The 11,475-nt window shown below is 36.5% G+C and overlaps 1 protein-coding gene across 5 annotated transcripts in view; it reads left to right on the top strand.

The window, feature by feature from the left end:
- The window catches only part of SMARCA2 (SWI/SNF related, matrix associated, actin dependent regulator of chromatin, subfamily a, member 2), a 215,224-nt gene extending 204,161 nt beyond the window's left edge, over window positions 1-11,063 (top strand). For all 5 annotated transcript variants that reach the window (XM_044659297.1, XM_044659311.1, XM_044659304.1 and 2 more), the window contains 3 exons: window positions 2,426-2,558; window positions 8,667-8,809; window positions 10,152-11,063. In XM_044659297.1, the coding sequence (XP_044515232.1) occupies window positions 2,426-2,558; window positions 8,667-8,809; window positions 10,152-10,187 (312 nt within the window). In that variant the 3' untranslated portion in view covers window positions 10,188-11,063. The remainder of the gene's footprint in view (window positions 1-2,425; window positions 2,559-8,666; window positions 8,810-10,151) is intronic.
- Window positions 11,064-11,475: the final 412 nt, after the last annotated feature.

The following is an 11,475-nucleotide window of genomic DNA, read 5'->3' as shown; positions in this document are numbered from 1 at the left end:
GAAGGAAGGAAGGAAGGAAGGAAGGAAGGAAGGAAGGAAGGAAGGAAGGAAGGAAGGAAGGAAGGAAGGAAGGAAGGAGATAATCAAACAGGTATCAAGGTACACCACACCAAGAGAGCTTTGTATTATAGGCATCAAGAGAAGACAAAGCGTGAGGTGAAAGAGAACTACAACTAAAGAGATATAAAGTATGGTAACTAATAAAAAACCATTTTATTTATCAGAGTTAATGGTAACTTTTTAGAGCATAGTTAGTTAGAATTGAAGACAAATTTTAAAGGCATCATAAACTTTCCTCTCAACTAAGAAAAAGTATTAATTTTTGCATACACATAATATGAGCTTAATAAAGACCTGTTGACTTGTCATATAAACCATAAATGTGAGTTGTTATTATTTTCAATCTGTATCATTGACCTAAAATTTTAATACTGGAAAAAAGGCAAGGAAAAGTGATATTTCATTGCCATCACCAGTTACTTCAATAGAGGCTACCTTAAATTCCTTAATCTTTTACATATTGGTTTAATTTACCTTTGCATCTGACCTTACCAACTGATTAGGGAACATTTGAAGTCTGAAAATGTGTTAGACATAGTCTACTTTCTACAAAATTGACTGCATTGCCTTTTGTTTTTCTGGCTAAAATAATTGGCATAAAAGGAAAACCCCTTCCTTATAAAGAGACTCTTTAGAGAAGTATAAAATAAAAACTTGAACCTAAAAGACTCAACTGAGAATCCTTTTGTGAATGACATTTTATTGCTGATTTTTGCATTACAAAAATTCTTCTTAATCCTCATATTGTCATTATCATAGTCTCAAGTCTGCCCAGGTATTTATCACCTCATGCCTGAAGTTTGAGTCAGGTCCCATAATTAGTTACTCTGCCTTCAGTTTCTTTCCCCTATAATTGATCTTCAATGCCTTTCTAGATCAGGTCTCCTTGATTGCAGCTTTTATTTTGCTTCTCTGTTCTTCAGATTTTCAGTAGCTCTTCATTGCTTATAGGATAAAGTCCAAACTCTGTAGCCTACTATCAAAGGCACTCTACAGTATGACCCCAATATGACATTCTAACCTTATTTCCAGACACTCCCCAACTCTATAATCCCCCAACTCCCAGATGCAGCTTATTCTTTCTTACCTCCCTGCCTTTGCTTACAGCATTCCCCTTAAAAGGCGGCCCTCTCCCATATTCTATAGCTATCCAAAAACTATCTTGATTTCAAGATACAGTTTCAAGTTCCCTTTCTCCAGTGAAACTTCCCCTGATCCTGGAGGTCTCAGTCATCTCCCCATCTTTTGAGCACCTTTGGCTCAGACTTTTACCACCAGCTTAGTTTACGAGTTCACTAGGGTTTGTTGGGGGTTAAATTTGATACAGGATACTGCCTGATTTTGTAACAGTAAAATCCTTTTACTATCTAATAATCCTTATGCAAATTTCTTTGGAAACTTTAGAGCACTTTCCTCACTTCAACCTTGTGAGGTAGACCATGAATGGTTCCTTATCCTCATTTTGTTGATGAAGAAATGGAGGCTTAGAGAAATTAAGTGATTTGCTCAGGAACACACTGCTAAATTGGAGTCAAAGCAAAAATTTGAACCTAAATCTCCTGGCTCTAGTATGCCGCCCTTTCCCTCCATGCCCTATTTTGCCTCTGTAATGATTTCATAAATTCATTAGGGACGATATCTTTTCATTCTACCTAGGCAGCTAAGTTTTTCAGTGGTCAGAAAGCAGGCACTGGAGTTAGGAAGAACTGAGTTCATATCTGGCTTCAGATACCTACTGTCTATATGACCTCTTCTGTAAGCTGTGATACCTGCCTCCCAGGGTCCTTACTGTGAGGATCAAATGAGATAATATTTGTAAATAGCTTAACACAGTTCCTGGCACTTGATAGGTACTAAATATCAGTTCCTTTATTCTTTTTTATCTATCAAGGCACCTACACAATACTGTGTATTTTAATGTTCAATAAGTATAGTGTTTATTGATTTAATTTGTTAGAATAGTTATTAGTACTGATAAACAACAATATGGTACAATTTATTTTGTTGTTTAGAGTCTTATTTTTAAACGTAATATTTCTCCTAAGGAGTTGCCTATATTTAATAGAACCTGTCAACAAAAGTTATCTCAATAAATAGAATTTTTGTTAACAAGAAAAACAGAAAACATGTTAAAACTTCTCCTTATACATTGTAGATCATTTTATTGGATACTCCCTATTGGTTAGAATACAGAGTTCTATATCCTATGGAATGTGTTTAAGTTAGTTTGGTTTGGGATATTAATAATCAATATTACCATGGATTAAAATTCATATAATTGTCATTGTTTCCTGTGGGGAGAAAGTTTCAATTGTTTTAGTTTAAATAACTTAAAAATTTAACAGATGGAATTTTAATTCCGTAGATCTATGAGGACTCCATTGTTCTACAGTCAGTGTTTAAGAGCGCCCGGCAGAAAATTGCCAAAGAAGAAGAGAGTGAGGATGAAAGCAATGATGAAGAAGAGGAAGAAGATGAGGATGAATCAGAATCTGAGGGTAATCTGAATGATCCAGTTCCACCATCTCTTTGCTTTTTCACCATTCTTCTTTATTTTAGTGTTGAGTGAAGATCCCTATAAAGAATGTACAATTCCTATTGAGTTTGCCCTTCATCTTATGCCCTCCATCCAGGCTCAAGAACATGAGTGTGGGAATTTTTTGTGCTGGGCCAGACCCATAGTCCATCCATCAAGATACGTTTTTTAAAAGACCATGATTGTTTCCCCTAATGTCAATCCCTAAGGTTAAAAATATAAGCTCCATGACAGAGTCCTCACATAGTTGAATAATGGAAGATGTGATGATTTCCTCATTGGGAACATTACCTTCCTTGATTCAAATCACAATCCTTCTCAGACTATAGGTAGATGCCTATGATTACTGGCCACTGTGGCCCACTCGGTGATGAACATCTCTTAGCCATACAATCCATCATCATGACCGGACTTCAATTAGTGTAGGACTTGCTAGAGCTCATGTTCTGCTGGCATTCTCTTAGAAAACCAAGATTGACCTCTGTGTCAGGAAGAGCATTGGAGTAAACCATTAGTGCAGTCAATCATACACATCATACATTAATTCATCTAAATTTTCTTCTATTTTTCAACTTCTGTTACTTCCTAATAGTAATTTCCAGAAGTTTACTGTGTTGATTAAAGTAGTATTTCCTTTTATTTGTCATAAATTTACTTTTTTTTTTCCATTCAAAGCCCACCATCTAATTTTGACAGTTTACAATTTAATAAACATGTTTGAATCATAGAACATCTGGTTTGGAAGTCACATCAGAGGGTATCTAGTCCAGTGCATACCTAAACAAGAAACCATAGTGATGATACTTTGTTTAAGACCCACTTGGAAGAGGCGGAACTCCCTGACTCCTATGGCAACCCACTTCACTTTTGTACAGAGCTAATTATAAAGAAGCTGTTTCCATACAAGCCTCAATATTCTTTCTCAACATCATCTACCCATTGCTTTGAGATGTGCCCTCTGGGGCACAGTAGAATAGATCTAGTCTCCCTCTTCCACACAATAGTTTACCTCTACTTTAGCCATATACTTTGTGATGTTTTTTAGATTTTAATCACCTACTTTATCATTCTATACTTGATTATGTTTCATTGTTCACAAAAGGCCCATTTATTGATAGTAATTATTTCTAAATCATTTTTGTAGACTTGAAAAACACATGCATCCTCCTTTCCCCCATCTCATGCTAATGAATTCTATTTTAACTTTTGTTATGGGACTCTGTCAAAAAGTTATTATGGTTGCAGTTTAGTACTGTCTTTCTCTGTTTGAAATACAGCCACAAATGCTCAACAGCCCCTATCAAAATAGCACAAACTGTTTCAAAAAAAAATTTGTTAAATATAGTATAAACCTCATTACCTAAACTCTTAAGCAAGAGATATTATATTCTCTTGTAATTATCTCTCCTTGCTATGTCTTGTACTCTTGAACAGATCATTTAGCCTCTGAGTATGTTTTTTCATCTGTAAAATGAGCTTGGATTAACTGAGTTCTAAGATTTCTTCTAGTCATGTGATTCAATATCATTTTATCCTGATTTATGAAAACCCACCAAATGTGATATCCTGGTGAATTCAGTCAATATCTTGTCTTCATTTATGAAGAACAATTCTGTAAAAATGCTTCTAGCCATCTTTATAGCCTACTCTTCCTCTTCTCCATGTATGATGACACATCAATTAGTTATTTCTAGAATTTAATATTAGAAAGAGAGTCAAATGTCAAATGGTCCCTTTCTTGTGATGCTTTTGCTGTTTTTATAATGACTTTCTCCTGTGGACAGAATAAAAGGATCTCAGTCTTGACAGGGACCTCACAACTTGCCTAGTTGAGCTAAACCTCAATAAGAATCTTCTCTACTACATCCATGACAAGTAGCCATCCAGCCTTCTCTTGATTACATCCAGTGATAGAAAGACCACCACTGTCATATCCCTTTTAGACAGGTCTAATTGGTTGTGTTGTTCTTGTTTTTAACTTTCCTTTTGATTGTGAATTTTAATAATGTAGAGAAAAGGCTTACCTTCCTTATCACTGCCAGTATTTTTTTTTTTTTTTTGCCAACAACCAAAAAACAAATAGGCATAAAAGCCCTATGTTGGGCGATACTCCAAATGACCAATCCTGCTTCTAGGCCAGCCCTCATAGCCATCATCCCAGGAAGCAACTCCAATGGAAAAAGGACAAATCACCCCCATCAGCTTCTAAACATCTTCCACTCATAGGGCAAGCAAGTCATTCTAACTGAAGTGGCAAGGTGCCCCCAAGAGAGAGACAGGAGATAATTCATTCTAGGCAAGTCAAACTACCACCACTACTGCCCTGACCCACCATCTCACTTCAGACTCTCGTTGGGTACAGCCCAAGACCTGGAACCAAGAATAGCAATGTCTTCATCACAGGCTCCTTAGCCACCATCCTGAGAAGCAGCTCCTGTGGAGATGTAGCTCTGCAATTGCTCCTACAGCTACTACAGCCACAATGACTTAAAACCCAAAGGGAAAAAAAAGTCCTTGGCACTGTCAAATAGTTTGACACTAGAAAGTGATACAAATTTATCAGTGGAAATGACATTTTAAAAAGCATTACCAGAGGGCAGCTGGGTAGCTCAGTGGATTGAGAGCCGAACCTAGAGACGGGAGGTCCTAGGTTCAAATCTGGCCTCAGACACTTCCCAGCTGTGTGACCCTGGGCAAGTCACTTGACCCCCATTGCCAAAAAAAAAGCATTACCATCTTCTTTAGCACTGTACCCTAAGGATCCTGGGACATTTCTACCCGATTGTGACTGAAACTTTCTTTATGTGTTATTTCATCCATTAGACCACGATCTTCAGAACAGAGATTGTATTGCATATAGTAAAGTTAAGTACTTAATAGTTGCTTTATTTATCCACACAAACATTTAATTTTACAAAAAAATCTTATACAAGAAACTAAATTTTATACTGTATTTTAAAGGAAGTATATGTGTATGTATAGGTGTGTGTGTATGTATGTAATTTAACAAGGAAGTAATGAAACTATTTTATATGTCCCTTTCTATAAATTTTGTTGGCTTTAAAAAATGTTTTATTGAAGCTTTTTTGTTAATTACTACTCATTAACTTCTACCTTTCCCACCTAAAGAAGATGATCCTCTTTGTAACAAGTAAGTATAGTCTGGAAAAACAAATCAACATATTGGCTGTGTCTGAGAATACACATCTCATTTTCTACCCCATTATCTTTATTTCAAGAGTTGGGAAGTGTGTTTCATTATAAATCTCTTAAAACCTCTTAATTACCTTGATCAGAGTTTTGAGATCTTCGGAAATCATTTTCCTTCATTTTACCTTTTTGCCATGATGTAATTCACTCTCATAGTTCTGCTCATTGTATATCAGTTTATACAAAGTTTCCCATGTATCTTTGAATCCATCATATTCATCAGCCATTCCAAAATTAATGGGCATCTATTTTTTCCAGTTTTATGATACTACAAAAATGCTGCTAAAACATTCATTTACGTATGAGTCCTTTTCTCCATCCATGATCTACTTAGTATATATGCCTAATAGCATTGAGTCATAGGGCATGATGAGTTTTGGACCTATTTTCAATTTTTTTTTCCAGAATGCTTGAAACAATTTAGAACTTTGCCAATAGTGTGGCATTTTGCCTTTTCTCCTCAGCTCCTCCAACACGTTTTCTTTTCTCTTTGTTCACCTTTTTCATCCTTACATAAGAGATAGCTCTACTTACTAGAACATTTTTCCTTAAATTTAGCTGAAATCTACCCCTCTTCATTGCCCCTCATTGTTCCTACTTCTGCTCTCTCAGGCCAGCCAGAACATGTCTCAGTTTTATTCCATGAAATATTCCTTCAGATATATGAAGACAGCCATCATTCTCCCTTTCTTGAGCTCAGGTCTTCTCTTATTCTGATTAATCTTAGCCAATTCCTTCAGTGGATTCTTTTTTGCTGTTGTCTTCAGTTCTCTCAGGATCCCAGTGAACCTTTTGTTCACCTACAGTTTGTCAATGTTATTCTTGAAATACAATATATAGAACCAAATGCAGATGTAGTCTGCAGGATGTAGAGTTGAGTGCTGGCCATCATTGTAGGAAACTGTGACCCTCAATACAGGGCAGGTACATATTGGCTCTTCCAGTTTCCATGTCAAATAATTGACCTGTATTGCAGTCCATTTCAATTCCTAGGTCTTTTTCATTTAAGCTTTTGAATAGCCATTCCTTATCTTTCATGTGCAGTTGAATTTTTGAACCTAGATAAAGCATTTTAAATTAATGTCTTTTAAATTTTATCTTATTAAATTAGGTCTGTTGTTTTTAGCCCATATGGATCTTTTCTAGAACTTGACAAACAGCATATCAACTACTCCCCTATTGATGTCATCTTTTCTTTTGATATACATGCCATCTATGCCTTCATTCAAATCATTGATAAGAATGTTAAAAGAACACAAGACTAAAAACAGGTTCAATAAGGGGCATTCTACTAAAGACCTCCTCTAAACTGAGACTCATTCATGATTCTTCTTTGGATCCAGTTGTTCAACCACTTCTAAATCGACTTCACATTATATAGTGTACATCTTCTATATTAGGCATGAAGACTGCCCAAGACACTTTGACAGATGTTTTGTCACAATTCACCTTACAACGTCCACAGCATTTCCTGGATCTCGTCTGGCAATGCTGTCAAATAAAGAAACAAGCTTAGTCTAGAATGAACTATTCTTAGGGAAACCATATTGGCTCTTAGAAGTCACCAATTTTCTTTTCTAAATGCTCATAGTTCATCTCATTGACAATATGTTCTGGAATTTGCCAGGAATCAAAAGTCAAGCTCGGCAATCTATATGGTTCCATATTTTTAAAAAAACTGAGAGAGCATTTACCCATCTTCACTCCTATGTTTTCTCTCCCATCATCTATATTTTTCAGAAATAACTGACAGCTGAGTAGTCACATGTGCCTATTCCTTCAGTATCCCGTGATGTAGTTTGTCTAGGCATGGTGGCATGAGTTCATTTGATGGAAGCTAGGGTGCTCTCCTAGCAGCTCCTCATTTATCCTGGATTTCAGCTCTCTGCTAACCTGTTTTGTTTTATCCTTCCCAGTCCAAAGAACAATTTCCTTGTTAGAGAAAGGAAAAGCTATGGAAGATTTGCATGTGACTGGCTACAGGAATCATGGACTACCTACAGTTTCTGTTTTCATTGTGGCACCTTTTACCACTGTTCTCCATCGTGTAGACAAGAGCATCCTCGTTAGTGATTTTTTTCTCATGGCCTTGGGATGTCAGCTAACTAAACGTGAGGCAGGAGATCCCAGGCAGACCCAGGGAATGGAGAAGCAAGCCTCTCACTAAAGTCACACTTCTGGAACTGAGGGAACCTAGGGTTCTAGGCCAGGATGCAGCAAGTGGTCCAGAAGATTGATTGATTCTGGGGCCAGACCCCAGTCACTGTATGGAGATCGTGGGGAGAAAATGTGAGAATGGAAAGGCTTCTGAAAGAGCATTTGGTGTAGTATGAAGCTGCCCCCCTTGTATGGTCAATAGGGATGATAAAGAATGAATAGTTAGGGGTTCATCAGCATCGTTAATTCATAACTGAGATTGTATATGTGAGCTGAGAATTTTTTAGACAAAGTATTCAGGCTCTATGATGCAGTTACTTCTAGTTGGAGAGAAACTCTTAGACTCCATTGTAACAACATATCCAAAGTGTGGAAATTAATTTTTTGGAATTTTTAAGAATCCCAGGACTAAGGTGGAATTTCCTTCACCTCCCTTTTCCCTCCAAACCCTCCTGTCTGGTTAGATGGGAAAATGATTATGCCTGTTTTTAGATGCAAAGACTGAGGCAGAAGGAAGTTCATGTACAGTCACTCCATTAGCTGGTGGCAGAATGAAAACAAGTCCTGGGCTCTCTAACCTTCCCATCCCAGCTGCTTGTTCCACTAGCACACACTACCTCTTGTAGTCTGCTCAGACATCTTTGACTACCTGGGGGGAAATGAAGTGTTTTCTGGGACTTAATTCATGGTTTTCTCCTTCTAGCAAAATCTGTGAAAGTGAAAATCAAACTTAATAAAAAAGATGAGAAAGGCCGGGACAAAGGAAAAGGCAAAAAGAGGCAGAGCCGAGGAAAAGCCAAACCAGTTGTGAGCGATTATGACAGTGATGAGGAGCAGGATGAAAATGTAAGTATTTGCGTTAAAGAAGCAATTGAGCATTTTAGCATCTCTGTGGGTGATGAGCTCAAATGGGGAACTTATATTTGAAGCACAATGAAAGAGAAATGTTACTATTTTGAGACTGTAATGCGGAGAATTTATCAGAAATCATGAGAAAATCAAGGAAATAATTTAAAATTCAAATGTTGTTGGGGGGCTTTTAAAATCTCACTTAAATTCCTAGTCAAGTCACTTAACCCCATTTGCCTAGCCCTTGCCCTTTTAAGTTGTTACTAGGACATAAAGTAAAGACTTTTTTTAAAAGCTTCTTTAAAAAAAATGAAGACTAAGAAGGAAGTTCTAAAATTATGTGTGTAATTGTAGAATTACAAATTAGCTGGGTTTTGTCTTTTTTTAAATCCTTACCTTCTGTCTTGAAACCAATGCTAGCATTGGTTCCAAGGCGGAAGAGCAGTAAGGTCTAGGCAATTGGGGTTAAATGACTTGCCCAGGGTCACACAGCTAGGAAGTGTCTGAGACCAGATTCAAACCCAGGACTTCCATCTCTAGGCCTGGCTCTCAATCCATTGAGCCACCCAGCTGCCCCAAATAAATTTTTAAGTATTTTAAGTTATTTGCAAATTTTGGAAAAGTAAATAATTGAGCATAAACAAATTGAGCATTAAATTAAGCATTAAAAGGTACTTTTATTTGGTAAATCAAGAGAGACCACAGTGACCTCACCAACTGGCTTTTTTCACTTTCCCTCTTCTTTATTCTCTCTCATCTCTCTCCCTTTCCTCTCCCTTTCTTCCCCTCCATCTCTCCTTAGATAGAGAATTTCTATTTTTCTAAGCTTAGAAGTTTATTTTTCCTTTTCCCTTCTCAGAAGAAAAAGATTCAAAGTTCTCATCACACTCTGGCCATGATATATAATGTAAACATTTCAGATGCATGCAGATTGTGGTGTGAAATTATAACAGACTGGAATGAGTAAGGTTCACATAGCTTTGACCTCATGTATTCATCTGAAAAACACCATGGTAAAAAGTGAGAGTAATTATCTATGACTGCATATGCAGGGCTGAAGAGGGTTTGATGTGTTGACAAATGATGCATATAACCAGATCTCTAAGCCATTTGGCACTCGGAGTTTTTCTCCTTAGAAGCATTCCTTTTCTGTTAAAAAAGCACATATGCCTCCAGTAGGTTTCCTCCTTCTTCTTTCCCCTCAAGTGAAGAGACTTCTAGCAAGACTCATTTCCACCATATTTCTTTCTTCCTGCATTTTTCTATAGCATAATCCTTATAAGGTATTCAGAATTTCTAACCTCATTTGACTTTTTCTTTGTTTTTATTTGACCTTTAGGATCAGTCAGAAGGAAGTGGAACTGATGACGAGTGATCAACATAGGACATTTTTCCTGGTAGAAATGAACTCCTCCCCCTCTCTCATTTACACCCAGTGAATTCATTTTGTCAGATAGACATTGGGTTGTTTCTGTATTCTCATCATCTATAAACTAGCTTTAGGATAGTGCCAGACAAACATATGATATCATGGTGTAAAAAAAAAAAGAAAATGAAAAAATACACAAAAAAATTTGTAAAATATTGTGACCAAATGGGCCTCTAAGATTGAATAAAAATAAGCTTTTGATGGAAAATATGTGGGTTGATAGTATATTTCTATGGGTTGGGTTTAGTTTGGTAATGGTTTGAGTGTGCCTGGTTTTATCAACTGTTAAGATGCTTTAACGTAGCATCAGAAAGATGAAAAAAAAAATGTGTCTTTTGTAGCACTGATAACCAGGAGAAGCCATTAAAAGCCACTGGTTATTTTATTTTTCATCAGGCAATTTTAAAGGTTTTTATTTGTTCTGTATTGTTTTTTACACTGTGGTACATATATGCAACTTTGTTTAATAGCTGATAAATGTACAGTAGTTAGACTTCACCCCGCCCCCATATACATTTTTCCACTTTATGCTCAATGATCTCTGAAAAAAAAATGCTTTTTGAATTGTATCAGATTTATGTCGACTGTAAACTTTGCTCCTTTTTTTTGGCTCTTGATTTTAAAAGTTTGGTTGAAAAATGCTATTGAATATTGCAATCTATATAGTGTAATGGATGGCTTCTTTTATCAAACTGATCTTCTATGTTACCAATGTGGATTATCACCTTTTCCCTAAAGTGTACTTAATCTTTGCTTTCTTTGCACAATGTCTTTGGTTGCAAGTCATAAGCCTGAGGCAAATAAAATTCCAGTAATTTTGAAGAATGTGGTGTTGGTGTTTTCCTAATAAAGAGACAATTTAGCTCAATAAATATTGCCTTGTGTTTATGAGTTCCAGGAGATCTGATGCTTGTTACCGCATCTAAGTGAATGCATCTGACATGTCCTGTGTATTCGCTAAAAATATTTAAAAGTTAACAATTAAGCAGACTAGTCAGAATAAGGGAAGGTGGAGAGAGAGATAAGTGCATTATTAGATTGTGCCATTAAGTGATCCTCTGTTACTATGTTATTGATAGTTGAAATTTTCGTGATCTCTGGAAATAGAACTGAACAAAGCATTTGTGGGTGGTAGACGAAGTTTCAAAATTGTGCCCACCTCCTTTTTTTGAAGATTATGTCCCCAGTGTTCTCCTTCCCCCTCCCCAAGAGATTTGAGCTTTCATTCTTAATA

Source organism: Gracilinanus agilis, chromosome 1, assembly GCF_016433145.1.
Source record: "Gracilinanus agilis isolate LMUSP501 chromosome 1, AgileGrace, whole genome shotgun sequence".
Lineage (NCBI taxonomy): Eukaryota > Metazoa > Chordata > Mammalia > Didelphimorphia > Didelphidae > Gracilinanus > Gracilinanus agilis.
Note: the sequence above shows the minus strand (reverse complement) of the source record. Positions and strands in the feature narration are given on the sequence as shown.